Here is a 15600-nt window from a genome sequence, read left to right on the forward strand (position 1 = left end):
TCCAACTGGTGTGTGTGATGGACCTACCTGTGCAACTGGTGAGTCTTGTAGATGTGTGTGGTGGACCTACCTGTCCAATTGGTGAGTCTTGTAGGTGTGTGTGGTGGACCTACCTGTCCAACTGGTGAGTCTTGTAGATGTGTGTGATGGGCCTACCTGTCCAACTGGTGTGTGTGATGGACCTACCTGTGCAACTGGTGAGTCTTGTAGGTGTGTGTGGTGGACCTATCTGTCCAACTGGTGAGTCTTGTACGTGTGTGTGGTGGACCTACCTGTCCAACTGGTGTGTGTGATGGACCTACCTGTCCAGCTGGTGAGTCTTGTATGTTTCCCCAGGACATACAGAAGACATTCAAGCTGCATGATGTAAACAAGAATGGAATGCTGGACGAGGAGGAGCTGGCTGTTCTCAACCTGCAGCTCTTCTGGGACATCCCTCGGATAGGATCAACCTGCATTAGTATGTCACACACAGTCATACTCTGTCACATACTGTCATGCACTGTCACACACTGTCGACCATTGTCACACTGTCACGCACTGTAACACACTGTCAACTATTGTCTCACACTGTCACACGCTATCAACATTGTTACACATTGACAACTATTGTCACACTGTCACAAACTATTGACCATTGTCAAACACTGTCACACACTGTCGACATTGTCACGCTCTGTCACGCTCTGTCACACACTGCCAACTATTGTCACACAGTCAACCAGTCACACACTGTCGCACTGTCACAAACTGTTGACCATTGTCACACTCTGTCACACACTGCCAACAATTGTCACACACTGTCACACACTGTCTCACATCCTCTGGTCACACACAGACTTGCAATGTCATACCTACACACTGTCATACCCTGTCACAGACGGTCATACCTCATCATACTCTTGTTTCTGCTGTCCTAGTTTAACTGTCATACCTTGTAATACCATTGTACTATTTTTGATCCATATGAAGGGCACTTTGCCTGAGACAAAATTGTGTGATGACTACAAGAGAATTATTGAGTAAACTTCTGACAATTACCAGTTCAATCCCATGTGAACCTGTCTATTCGTCCTTAGTAACGAGAGATCACACAACGCGATGCTTTGTTTCAGCTGATGAGGAGTATGGCGGTATTCCTGCGGCGGTGTTTCAGATGGGGGCACTGGAGGAGTTGTACCTCGACTACACGGCCATCACTGCTGTCCCCGTCCACATGTGCCGACTCGTCAACCTGCGCGTGCTCAGCCTCGAACACTGCCCCCTGCTGGAGAGCTTGCCGGGGTCCCTCGGACACCTCCCGAACATGAAGAGTAAGTCTCACTCGAGCCCTCATCACATGACCCAGTAAAGCAATCACTGAATGTCTTCCCAGACCTAGAGTAATTAAGGCTTATTACTGTTGACAATGTTGAACTTTTATCTATTATTGTATCATAAACACTGCTTGTCGCACACCATTATTGAGGTTGTGTTTAATAGTATCCGGTGTATCAGTTCCGCTAAATTGTACACTTAGTAAGTTCCATGGTCAATGGTTTTAACAACAAGGGACCAACTCTAGTGGATGAAGCGTCTGCCCACAGAGTGGAAGGTCAGTCGCCTGACCATTTCATACAAGATGTGAAATGATGGTACTTACTGTTAACTCAACAATAAACAAGGACTGGTCGGTGAGGAGTCAGTGTACTATGCATGAGCTTTGCTATATTTGTGCTATAAGCTTGAATGGAACTATGTTAAACCCCAATTCACCTCACCTCTAACAACAAGCATGTTGATTTATATTGGACCAATTCACTTCACCTCTAACAACAAGCATGTTGATTGACATTGGACCAATTCACCTCACCTCTAACAACAAGGATTTTGATTGACATTGGACCATTTCACCTCACCTCTAACAACAAGCATGTTGATTGACATTGGACCATTTCACTTCACCTCTAACAACAAGCATGTTGATTGACATTGGACCATTTCACTTCACCTCTGACAACAAGCATGTTGATTGACATTGGACCATTTCACTTCACCTCTAACAACAAGCATGTTGATTGACATTGGACCATTTCACCTCACCTCTAACATCCAGGATGTTGATTGACATTGGACCAATTCACCTCACCTCTAACAACTAGCATGTTGATTGACATTGGACCATTTCACCTCACCTCTAACATCAAGGATGTTGATTGACATTGGACCATTTCACCTCACCTCTAACAACAAGGATGTTGATTGACATAGGACCATTTCACCTCACCTCTAACAACAAGGATGTTGATTGATGAAGGGCCATTTCACCTCACCTCGAACAACAAGGATGTTGATTGACGTAGGACCATTTTACCTCAACTCTAACAACAGGCATGTTGATTGACATAGGACCATTTCACCTCAGCTCTTACTCAAATGATGTTGATTCATGTAGGACCTTTTCACTTCCAGCATTAGACCTGATTGGGTGTCCCGCCTTGAGAACTCCGCCCAATGAGGTTGTAAGCCGAGGCTTTGAGTCGGTCAAGGCATATCTGAAGCGTCTCGCTGGAGGCTTCACAGCGTGTCGCAGGACCAAGCTGATGCTGGTGGGGCTTGGTGGCGCTGGCAAGACAAGGTAGAGCATTCTTCATCTCCTACATCAATGCTGTGATTAGGTTAGACCCGTCTTTCAATAGGTATGATAAGACTGTGCCCAGTAGATGTAGGACATAGCACCCAGTAGAAAGAGGACATAGCACCCAGTAGAAAGAGGATATAGCACCCAGTAGATATAGAATATAGCACCCAGTAGATATAGAATATAGCATCCAGTAGATGTAGAATATAGCACCCAGTAGATGTAGAATATAGCACCCAGTAGATGTAGAATATAGCACCCAGTAGATGTAGAATATAGCACCCAGTAGATGTAGAATATAGCACCCAGTAGATGCAGAATATAGCACCCAGTAGATGTAGAATATAGCACCCAGTAGATGTAGAATATAGCACCCAGTAGATGTAGAATATAGCACCCAGTAGATGTAGAATATAGCACCCAGTAGATGTAGAATATAGCACCCAGTAGATGTAGAATATAGCACCCAGTAGATGTAGAATATACTACCCAGTAGATGTAGAATATAGCACCCAGTAGATGTAGAATATAGCACCCAGTAGATGTAGTAGTAATATGTAAAGGAAGATCAATGTGTACTGAAGAGTGTATAATATAGAAGGCCAGATGACACTGCAGTTTGTAAACCATTCCGAGTTTAATTCTTGTTCCAACGTGAAAATGATAAATTAATGCCGAAGTGCTCAATGTATTATGTCATTCTTCATGCACTTAGAGTGTGACATCAAATACATTTAACATAAACTCTAGCTGACCTTGCAACATTGACTCTAACTGACCTTGTTACATTGACTCTACCTGAACTTGCAACACTGACTCTATCTGATCTTGCAACATTGACTCTAGCTGACATGGTGACATTGGCATTGACGTTGACTCTAGCTGACCTTGTAGCATTGACTCTAACTGACCTTGTGTGCTGCAGCCTCCTGAAGGCTCTCATGAGTCACAACAAGAAGACGGAGGGGACGAAGGGAGAAGAAATCACAGATGGAATAGTAATCCAGCCCTGGACTGTGAAGACTGACGATGAAATAGAAATCACCTACAACACCTGGGACTTTGCAGGACAAACCCTCTACTACAACACACACCAGGTACATAACGCTTTAGTCTATTAATTCGTAAGAGGCGACTAACAGGATCGGGTGGTCAGGCTTACTGACTTGGTTGATGCATGTCATTGTATCCCGATTGCGTGGATTGATGCTGAGATCATGAGGTCAAATACTGGATTGTCTGGTCCCGACTCCATTATTTACAGACCGCCGTCATATACCTAAATATTGCCGAGTGTGGTATTAAACAACAAACAAACAAAACTATATTAATACTCATCAGGTATGTAACCCTCTTGTGTAGTCATGTGTTCCCTCCTATGATAACAATGTACATGTGTTCCCTCCTGTTATAACAATGTAGTCATGCGTTCCCTCCTATTATAACAATGTAGTCATGTGTTCCCTCCTATTATATTAATGTAGTGATGTGTTCCCTCCTATTATAACAATGTAGTCATGCGTTCCCTCCTATTATATTAATGTAGTCATGTGTTCCCTCCTATTATAACAATGTAGTCATGCGTTCCCTCCTATTATAACAATGTAGTCATGCGTTCCCTCCTATTATATTAATGTAGTCATGTGTTCCCTCCTATTATAACAATGTAGTCATGTGTTCCCTCCTATTATATTAATGTACCGGGGTAGTCATGTGTTCCCTCCAATTATATTAATGTAGTCATGTGTTCCCATCTGTTATATTAATGTAGTCATGTATTCCCTCTTATTATAACAATGTAGTCATGCGTTCCCTCCTATTATAACAATAGAGTCATGCGTTCCCTCCTATTATATTAATGTAGTCATGTATTCCCTCTTATTATAACAATGTAGTCATGCGTTCCCTCTTATTATAACAATGTAGTCATGCGTTCCCTCTTATCATAACAATGTAGTCATGTGTTCCCTCTTATTATAACAATGTAGTCATGTGTTCCCTCTTATTATAACAATGTAGTCATGCGTTCCCTCCTATTATATTAATGCAGTCATGTATTCCCTCTTATTATAACAATGTAGTCATGCGTTCCCTCCTATTATATTAATGCAGTCATGTATTCCCTCTTATTATAACAATGTAGTCATGCGTTCCCTCCTATTATATGAATGAAGACATGTGTTCCCTCTTATTATAACAATGTAGTCATGTATTCCTGCATATTACAACATATTATATTTTCTTCAGTTTTTCCTGTCCAAGCGAGCTGTATACATCTTGCTGTGGTCGACACGCCAGGGGTTTGAACATGCCGGCCTGGACTTCTGGCTCAGCTCCATTGCCTGCCACGCCCCCAAGACACCCATCTTTGTGGTCGGCACCCACTGTGATCAGGTGAGCTAGGAAACCTTACTTCAAGTTGGTGGATAAATACTGTGAGTTCCAAGTGAAATAGTACAGTGTCCCCTATCTTTATTACATATTATATCTATCACACACAGAATCATTGGTATGTATTTACCTCAGCCGTTCTCTGCAGGTTCCCAAGGCCGATATTCCAGTTACGGAGCTCACCAGGAGATATCCACAGATTGCTGGCTTCCATTTTATCAGCTCAATCACAGGCATGGTGAGTATCTAGTCAGGGAGACATCAAAGCTTGTTAGGTTTTCATCAGAGCTAAGTGGGTAGACAGCAGAGATAGTTGGATGAGGCAAGAGAGTGCTTGTCAGCGGTCAAATGCATGTCAGTGGTCGAATGCGTGTCAGTGGTAGAATGCATGTCAGTGGTCGAATGCATGTCAGGGGTCGAATGCATGTCAGGGGTCGAATGCATGTCAGGGTGCGAATGCATGTCAGGGTTCGAATGCATGTCAGGGGGCGAATGCATGTCAGGGGGCGAATGCATGTCAGGGGGCGAATACGTGTTGGGTCGAATGCATGTCGAGTCGAATGCATGTCAGGGGGCGAATGCATGTCAGGGGTCGAATACGTGTCGGGTTGAATACGTGTCGGGTCGAATGCATGTCAGGGGTCGAATGCATGTCAGAGGTCAAATGCCTGTCAGTGGTCAAATGCATGTCAGGGGTCGAATGCATGACAGGGGTCGAATGCATGACAGGGGTCAAATGCATGTCAGGGGTCGAATGCATGTCAGGGGTCGAATGCATGACTGGTCGAATGCATGACAGGGGTCGAATGCATGTCAGTGGTTGAATGCATGTCAATGGACGATTGCATGTCAGGGGTCGAATGCATGACAGGGGTCGAATGCATGTCAGTGGTCGAATGCATGTCAGTGGTCGAATGCATGACAGGGGTCGAATGCATGACAGGGGTGGAATGCATGTCAGGGGTCGAATGCATGACAGGGGTCGAATGCAGGGGTCAAATGCATGACAGGGGTCGAATGCATGACAGGGGTCGAATGCATGTCAGTGGTCGAATGCATGTCAAGGGTCGAATGCATGACAGTGGTCGAATGCATGTCAGTGGTTGAATGCATGTCAGTGGTCGAATGCATGTCAGTGGTCGAGTGCGTGTCAGTGGTCGAATGCATGTCAGTGGTCGAATGCGTGTCAGTGGTCGAATGCATGTCAGGGGTGGAATACGTGTCGGGCTGAATACATGTCGGGTCGAATGCATGTCAGTGGTCAAATGCCTGTCAGTGGTCGAATGCATGTCAGTGGTCGAATGCATGTCAGGGGTCGAATGCATGTCAGGGGTCGAATACGTGTGTGGTCGAATGCATGTCAGTGGTCAAATGCCTGTCAGTGGTCAAATGCATGTCAGGGGTCGAATGCATGACAGGGGTCGAATGCATGACAGGGGTCGAATGCATGACAGGGGGCGAATGCATGTCAGTGGTCGAATGCATGTCAGGGGTCGAATGCATGACAGGGGTCGAATGCATGACAGGGGTCGAATGCATGTCAGTGGTTGAATGCATGTCAGTGGTTGAATGCATGTCAGTGGTCGAATGCATGTCAGTGGTCGAATGCATGTCAGGGGTCGAATGCGTGTCAGTGGTTGAATGTGTGTCAGTGGTTGAATGCCTGTCAGTGGTCGAATGCATGTCAGTGGTCGAATGCATGTCAGTGGTCAAATGCGTGTCAGTGGTCGAATGCATGTCAGTGGTTGAATGCGTGCAGTGGTTGAATGCCTGTCAGTGGTCGAATGCATGTCAGTGGTCGAATGCGTGTCAGTGGTCGAATGCATGTCAGGGGTCGAATGCATGTCAGGGGTCGAATGTGTGTCAGTGGTCGAATGCATGTCAGGGGTGGAATACATGTCAGTGGTCGAATGCATGTCAGTCGTTGGTGTAAGTAAGGCTTGTGCGATGGTTGACAAGATCGGTTACTAAGGCACGAGAGTTGAAAAGGGTATAGTTTGTCCGTTGAAGTTGGGCTAGAGTTCCAAAGCCTGCCAAACACATCTGTCAGTGGTCGAATGTTTTCAGGGCGTGGCTGAGCTGGAGAAGCAGCTGCTGAAGGTCACCTTGGAGCAGAAGAACATGGGGGAGAAGATACCGCAAGTCTGGCTGAACCTGGAGAAAAAGATACTGGCGTGAGACAATCTAGACACACCTCCTAATCATAGTGTGACCTGCATCATAATTTTCTCCTTCATAAAATGTGAAACAATGCCAAATATATGTTATTAACAATTTAATGATTCAAGAGTTTTGATTGAACCCTTGTTACATTTGCTAGTGCACGTTCAAAAACCAGCATCCTCAAGTGGGACGTCATCAAGGAGTACGGAATGGAGGTCGGCATCTACGATGAGAAAGATGTAAGTATGTGAGTCAGTCAGTCAGTCACATGATGTTGATGGTGTCTTTTATCACACAAAACCCTGTCTACTGTCACAAGACACCCTTGTCTACCATTACAAGACACCTTTGTCTACTGTCACAAGACAACTATGGGAACACATTATGAATTATATGTTGAGGCACCAACAGCACAGGACAACAGAGTATAATCTGACTTGTTGTGGAATGTCTTAGGGTTGATTGTGACTTTGGTATGTGTGTGTATCTATCTGTCACATAACTTGTAATCTGTGACACCACAAACTATGTGACTTCTTGATGAACAGATACTACCGGGTACCCATACAGTCAGGTAATTGTCGAGCTATTGAACCTGGCCCTCTGTTACAGATCAAGGAAGCCGTGCAGTTCCTTCATGAATTGGGCACTGTTCAGTACTTTGACAATGACTTCCTACGAGACCAGATTGTCATCAACCCCCAGTGGATTGTCAATGTCATGTCCTGTGTTGTCTCCGTCAAAAACTCCCCCATCCAGGTAGGTTGTGACTACTGCATTGTTGTATTTTTCAGTACGATCTGTGTCACCAAGTCGGTCTACTGCATTGTTGTATTTTTCAGTACGATCTGTGTCACCAAGTCGGTCTACTGCATTGTTGTATTTTTCAGTACGATCTGTGTCACCATGTCGGTCTACTGCATTGTTGTATTTTTCAGTACGATCTGTGTCACCATGTCGGTCTACTGCATTGTTGTATTTTTCAGTACGATCTGTGTCACCATGTCGGTCTACTGCATTGTTGTATTTTTCAGTACGATCTGTGTCACCATGTTTGTCTACTGCATTGTTGTATTTTTCAGTACGATCTGTGTCACCAAGTCGGTCTACTGCATTGTTGTATTTTTCAGTACGATCTGTGTCACCAAGTCGGTCTACTGCATTGTTGTATTTTTCAGTACGATCTGTGTCACCAAGTCGGTCTACTGCATTGTTGTATTTTTCAGTACGATCTGTGTCACCATGTCGGTCTCCTGCATTGTTGTATTTTTCAGTACGATCTGTGTCACCAAGTCGGTCTACTGCATTGTTGTATTTTTCAGTACGATCTGTGTCACCATGTCGGTCTACTGCATTGTTGTATTTTTCAGTACGATCTGTGTCACCATGTCGGTCTACTGCATTGTTGTATTTTTCAGTACGATCTGTGTCACCATGTCGGTCTACTGCATTGTTGTATTTTTCAGTACGATCTGTGTCACCATGTCGGTCTACTGCATTGTTGTATTTTTCAGTACGATCTGTGTCACCAAGTCGGTCTACTGCATTGTTGTATTTTTCAGTACGACCTGTGTCACCAAGTCGGTCTACTGCATTGTTGTATTTTTCAGTACGATCTGTGTCACCAAGTCGGTCTACTGCATTGTTGTATTTTTCAGTACGATCTGTGTCACCATGTCGGTCTACTGCATTGTTGTATTTTTCAGTACGATCTGTTTCACCAAGTCGGTCTACTGCATTGTTGTATTTTTCAGTACGATCTGTGTCACCATGTCGGTCTACTGCATTGTTGTATTTTTCAGTACGATCTGTGTCACCATGTCGGTCTACTGCATTGTTGTATTTTTCAGTACGATCTGTGTCACCATGTCGGTCTACTGCAATGTTGTATTTTTCAGTACGATCTGTGTCACCATGTCGGTCTACTGCAATGTTGTATTTTTCAGTACTATCTGTGGGACCATGTTTGTCTACTGCAATGTTGTATTTTTCAGTACGATCTGTGTCACCATGTTTGTCTACTGCAATGTTGTATTTTTCAGTACGATCTGTGTCACCATGTTTGTCTACTGCAATGTTATATTTTTCAGGACGATCTGTAGGACCATGTCGGTCTACTGCAATGTTGTATTTTCCAGGACGATCTGTGTCACCATGTCGGTCTACTGCAATGTTGTATTTTCCAGGACGATCTGTGTCACCATGTCGGTCTACTAGAATGTTATATTTTTCAGGACAATCTGAGTCACCATGTCGGTCTACTGCAATGTTGTATTTTTCAGTACGATCTGAGTCACCATGTCGGTCTACTAGAATGTTGTATTTTTCAGGACGATTCAGGTCGTTTCCACCATAAGCACATCAGCGATGTGTGGAAGGAGTATCCCCCCTCACTACACAAATGGCTGCTGCAGTTAACTGAGGAGTTTGACCTGACTTTCCCACTGCCCAAAGAACCAGTGAACATTGTGCCCTGCCTCCTGCCGCCAGAAGAACCAGCAGAGGTAAGGCATTTCTTTGTCATCCTCATGGGAGGTAACACACTTGGGAGATAAACATACAGTGTTTTCATTGTAGAGCTAGCTAGGTTACCTGTAGATTTAACTGGGCTAAATTGAATTTGGAACCGAATGCGCAGTGTAAAGTTTCAGATGTTAAATTTAGCGCATGTCTAAATGAGTTGTTTATTCCTGAACAAGTTGTTGTCTGCATGAGTTGTCCTTGTCTGAATGAGTTTTTGATATCTGAACAAGTTGTTGATGTCTGAATGAGTTGTTGATGTCTGAATAAGTTGTTGATGTCTGAATAAGTTGTTGATGTCTGAATAAGCTGTTGATGTCTGAATGTGTTGTTGATATCTAAATGAGTTGTTGATATCTGAATGCATTGTTGATGTTTGAATGAGATGTTGATGCCTGAATGCGTTGTTGGTGTGGTTTCTCTTGAACTGTTGTTTGTGGATGTTTCAGATAGAGGACTGGGCCGGAGACAGCAAGTTTCGAGGCACCCGACAGACCAAGATGGTGTACAAGTTTGCCTACCTTCCTGCTGGACTGTTCAACAGAGCCCAGGTCAGTGATTGACTGATTGACTGATTGACTGATTGGCTGGTACACTGTTCAGGTGTGACTATATATATATATTGAGAAGCAGAAGTCTTGCAAGAGTGAACTCATCACAACATTTAACCATGTTCCCAGGTTCGACTATTCCAGTTCTCGGACGGCAAGCTTATCTGGAAGCGTGGCTCTCTCTTGAATAAGAACAACCACCTCGCCCTCATCAGACAAATCAGGTATGTTGTTGGGGGATACCACTGGCCTCATAAAGATCAGGTGTGATGTGTGTGTGTCTTTATGTTTTTGGGGGGGAGGGGTGGGGGGGGGGGGGGGGGTGGGGGGGGGGGAGGGAGGGAGAGGGGGGATGAGGGGTGAGATGCCATCTGACCTCATTAGACAGATCAGGAATGTTGTGGGGAGGGGAGAGATACCACCTCGTCTCATCAGACAGATAAGGCTTGTTGATGCAGGAATAGTAGAGATGGAGAGACTGACCCTGATGTCATGTGATGTCAAATATATATGAACAGGAATCAATAAAAGTTTAAAACTCAGAAGCTCATAGATATTTGATATCAAAAGACATTAAAGGGTGCGTGTCAATTTATTATTGAAAAAATTGCTTCTGTGAAAGACAGATAAGTGATGTCTTTTGATTGTGGTGTCATGGAAACTCATGACATCCCAATTGTTTGCAAGGCATTGTGATGCAATTTCACTGTAGCTATGTACCTTGCATGATAAATGTGCTTCCTTTGTCAGTGATTCCGAGCTGGTTGTGTTGGTCCAAGGTCCACGCCCTGAAAACATCCTGTTCCTGGTTCATGAGATCTTTGAGAGTCTCATCGAGGAATCCTTCCATGGTGTTGTGTATGACTTCCTGGTGCCATGCCCCGACTGTGTCATGAAAGAGGTGAGTCTTAACATCTCCTTGAGACCTAATATCTCCCTGAGTCTTAACATCTCCCCGAGTCTTAACATCTCCCTGAGTCTTAACATCTCCTTGAGTTTTAACATCTCCTTGAGTCTTAACATCTCCCCGAGTCTTAACATCTCCCCGAGTCTTAACATCTCTCCTATCTTCTCTCAGAGTGGTCAGGAAGGAATGTGTCTGAACTGTGTCTGTTCTACTTTCAGGGCTGTCTGGAACCGTGTCTGTTTGACAATGAGCTCATTGCCCATGCCAAGAACAACAAGGCTCCGTTCCTACAATGTCGGAAGTATTTCCACACCGTGTCCATGGCCCAGTTGCTAGGTATGATAACCCAAAACACATGTTTCCATGGTTACTCCAGAATCGCCAAGGGTAACATTATCCCCAGCAACCTTGTTGTGAGAGGTGATTTGATAGTTGGATTGTCAGACTTTGTAACTTGATTGATTGCGTGTCACCTGATTGTCATTAGTTTCTTTATTATTTACAGGCTGACATTATATGGCAGGAATATTGATAAACAACAACAAACAAACAAACAGATTGCTTTGTTGCCCCAAGGTTTATATATATCCCACCCTGAGTGGAATCCAGGTGGGACAAGTTCCACGGCACCTTATGCTTTGTCTTAGGAGACTCAAATAATGATTGGTTGGTCAGACTTTGTGAAAGCCAGGGACATTGCTCCTAATATCAACCACTTGGTTACTTGCAGGCCCCTCTGATATAAGGAAGAGAATTTTGTGGATGTCACCATCTTCATTATGAGGAACACAAAGTTTCATAGATCATGCTTACTCCTTCATCAGGTGAATCACCTGATGAAGGAGTAAGTATGTACTCCAAAACGTTGTGTTCCTCATAAAGAAGTTGGCATCCATAAATTCTCTTCCCTATGTGTATCACTTCGAAATGCCTTTCAAAGACCCTATGATATAAATGGAATGTTGCTGCCTGATATGTAAGATAGGAAAACAAACCTGAACATATAGCTGCACATATTTAAACAATTTCAGGCATCTGTTTTGTGCCCTATAGATATCATAGCAATGGGTGTTGAAATATGATTTCTCCTAAGAATCCATGCCCAATGCCCATTGATTGACTCGTGACAGAATCCATGCCCAACACCCACGCCGGCGACTTCGACGCCCACCTCCAGCACAGCCTGATGATGCTGCAGGAACTGAACTCGGCCCTCACCACGGACGTCGCTGTCCTGTACTCCGCCTCCGATGTGCCGGCACCCAGAGACCCTGCAGAGAAGATCAACCCTCTCTGGTTTAAAGAAGAACTTGAGAAAGGTGGATTGTCTTGGTAAGGCCTGTTAGTTGCAATGTCAGTTTGTTCATGTCAGATACAATGTTTCATTCGGTACATATATCTCTTCATCTCAGATGCAATGTTTCAGATGGTACAGTGTATATCTGTTCATGTCAGATACAATGTTTCAGATGGTACAGTGTATATCTGTTCATGTCAGATACAATGTTTCAGCTGGTACAGTGAAGACATGCTTAACATCAGTGTTCATGACCTGACTCTCGCCCTAAAGAACTCCAAGGTAAGGGAAGATCACTCTGTTGATAAACATAACAGTTTGTTCTTGTCTCATAACATAGAGGATACTGGTTAGAAATATTCAGTGTCTCCAGATATGTAGCTGAGTAAGAGTAAATATATATAAAGAAGAATATATACAGAATTATATATGTGTTTAGTGCTTTCACCTTTGACAAAATGGAATAATTCAGAGTCTTGTGTCTTCACCTTGGATAAAGTGAGATAGTCTACTGTCTGATGCCTTTATCTAGGATAGATTGGGATAGTCTAATGTCTGATGCCTTTATCTAGGATAGAGTGGGATAGTCTTATTTCTGATGCCTTTATCTAGGATAGAGTTGGAAAGTCTAGTGTCTAATGCCTTTATCTAGAATAGAGTGAGTAAGTCTAATGTCTGATGCCTTTATCTAGGATATATTGGGATAGTATAATGGCTGATGCCTTTATCTAGGATAGAGTGAGATAGTCTTATTTCTGATGCCTTTATCTAGGATAGAGTGGGATAGTCTTATTTCTGATGCCTTTATCTAGGATATATTGGGATAGTATAATGGCTGATGCCTTTATCTAGGATAGAGTGAGATAGTCTTATTTCTGATGCCTTTATCTAGGATAGAGTGGGATAGTCTTATTTCTGATGCCTTTATCTAGGATAGAGTTGGATAGTCTAGTGTCTAATGCTTTTATCTAGGATAGAGTGAGATAGTTTAGTATCTGATGCCTCTAATGTGTCTCTCCCTTGTGTTGTAGGTGGTTGTGGCACTGGTGTCAGACAACTTTGAGCGTGATGAGATGTGTCGCGACATGATGCTGTACACTATGGACACTCTGAACAAAGACTACATCATCACTGTCATCGGAACTAGCCTGGCCTGGCAGAACACAGACCTGGGGATGAGGATCGGGAAACAAGAGGTGGGTTATTTACTGGGAGAAGCAGTTGGCAGAACACAGACCTAGGGATGAAGATCGGGAAACAAGAGGTGGGTTGTTTACTGGGAGAAGCAGGTGGCAGAACGCAGACCTTGGGATGAGGATCGGGAAACAAGAGGTGGGTTGTTTACTGGGAGAAGCAGGTGGCAGAACACAGACCTTGGGATGAGGATCGGGAAACAAGAGGTGGGTTGTTTACTGGGAGAAGCAGGTGGCAGAACGCAGACCTTGGGATGAGGATCGGGAAACAAGAGGTGGGTTGTTTACTGGGAGAAGCAGGTGGCAGAACACAGACCTTGGGATGAGGATCGGGAAACAAGAGGTGGGTTGTTTACTGGGAGAAGCAGGTGGCAGAACACAGACCTTGGGATGAGGATCGGGAAACAAGAGGTGGGTTGTTTACTGGGAGAAGCAGGTGGCAGAACGCAGACCTTGGGATGAGGATCGGGAAACAAGAGGTGGGTTGTTTACTGGGAGAAGCAGGTGACAGAACACAGACCTGGGGATGAAGGTGGGGAAGCAAGAGGTGGGTTGTTTACTGGGAGACACAGTTGGCAGAACACAGACCTTGGGATGAGGATCGAGAAACAAGAGGTGGGTTGTTTACTGGGAGAAGCAGGTGGCAGGTTGTATAACTCTGCTTATGTCACATGGTTGTATAATTCTACTTATGTCACATGGTTGTATAACTGTACTTTCTCACATGCAGCAAATGGTGATGGTAAAGACCAAGGCCAGGTTTGAAGACCGTGTCAAGAATCTCCAGAGTAGGGTGAAGCATAAGCTCCATGGCATCCAGATCAGGGTAGGAAAAAGTGAACGTGTTTCCTGGGAATTTTCGCAGCAGTTGAATGGGAGTAAACTATGAAAACATGATGAGAGGACAGAGAAGTTAGACTCATGCAGTGCTTAGCAAGAGAGATCATGTTTGACAAAACCAACATTATATCAGCTGCCCAGTCATCTAAGGCACCACAGTTCACTGTGATGTGTTGTGTCCCTTTGATGTGCCAGAATCCTCTGATCCTGGGTTGAAATCCTGTTTCTAGATTGGTGCAAACAACAAGATGAACTTTATTCCTGTGTTGTTTACCCAAGACCTGCATCATTCCCTCCCACATCAAGCCAGAGCTCTGTTGTCCTATGCACAGCGCACAGGTCACACATCAGGTGAAGTTAAGCAACATCGGTCACAGAGAGTCCTTGGATGGGTGACCACGTTTGGCAGCTTGGCTCCTGAGAGTTTCTTGGGCTTCGGTCCTGCCCCACACTATTCTCATTAAAATCAGACCTTAGTTCTCGCTACCGCTAAACAAAGATCTGAAGACATCCCATTTGGGGTCACGTCAGAACGACCTTTCATCCGACCAATAAGAGCGTCACTTACCAGATTATGAAATTGACAGTCAGAATGTAATTTCTAATCATGCAACCATGAAAACTTTAACACAGGCTATTCCGAACGCTGGTTACGGGTTTAACGACCAAATCCATACAATCTTGAGTACACACTGGGTAGGTCGACTATCTATTAGCCATTCCAGAAAGTTCTTTTGTTCAGGTTTCAAATTTTGTTAATGGAGAATTTGTCCAAATATGTTTCGAAGTGTAGTCGCCAATTTGAAATTAGTGCCGTAAATCTGATTGGTCATTCCATTGGTCAGTCAAAGTTCCCGCAAGGTCGGTCTGACGTGACCCGTAATGGGATATCCTCAGATCTTTGTTTAGCGGTAGCGAGAACTAAGATCTGATTTTAATGAGATTGGCCCCACACTGAAGCACATGTAACACATGTTCAGTCTCCTTGGGCAGGTGACTTTGCTCGAAATGTGCCTCTGTTCACCAAGTAGTGAATGGGTACCCAGTAGGATGTGATGGCAGTGTGGTTGTAAACCTTCTAGCACCTAACATCAGCTTGGGTTGTATACTCCCCGGGG

The 15600-nt window shown here is 44.2% G+C and overlaps 1 protein-coding gene across 1 annotated transcript in view; it reads left to right on the plus strand.

The window, feature by feature from the left end:
* The window catches only part of LOC139449654 (uncharacterized), a 99583-nt gene that overhangs the window by 69306 nt on the left and 14677 nt on the right, over nt 1–15600 (plus strand). Inside the window, exons 47-64 of the mRNA XM_071231134.1 lie at nt 337–460; nt 1116–1313; nt 2452–2617; nt 3546–3717; nt 4868–5014; nt 5160–5249; nt 7079–7185; nt 7332–7413; nt 7787–7933; nt 9505–9678; nt 10144–10245; nt 10375–10469; nt 10996–11146; nt 11371–11488; nt 12283–12484; nt 12665–12731; nt 13481–13645; nt 14373–14468. Of these exons, the coding sequence (XP_071087235.1) occupies nt 337–460; nt 1116–1313; nt 2452–2617; nt 3546–3717; nt 4868–5014; nt 5160–5249; nt 7079–7185; nt 7332–7413; nt 7787–7933; nt 9505–9678; nt 10144–10245; nt 10375–10469; nt 10996–11146; nt 11371–11488; nt 12283–12484; nt 12665–12731; nt 13481–13645; nt 14373–14468 (2403 nt within the window). The remainder of the gene's footprint in view (nt 1–336; nt 461–1115; nt 1314–2451; nt 2618–3545; nt 3718–4867; nt 5015–5159; nt 5250–7078; nt 7186–7331; nt 7414–7786; nt 7934–9504; nt 9679–10143; nt 10246–10374; nt 10470–10995; nt 11147–11370; nt 11489–12282; nt 12485–12664; nt 12732–13480; nt 13646–14372; nt 14469–15600) is intronic.

The sequence above is a fragment of the Haliotis cracherodii genome, unplaced genomic scaffold (genome assembly GCF_022045235.1).
Source record: "Haliotis cracherodii isolate W230 unplaced genomic scaffold, xgHalCrac1.p SCAF_8, whole genome shotgun sequence".
Classification (NCBI taxonomy): Eukaryota; Metazoa; Mollusca; class Gastropoda; order Lepetellida; family Haliotidae; genus Haliotis; species Haliotis cracherodii.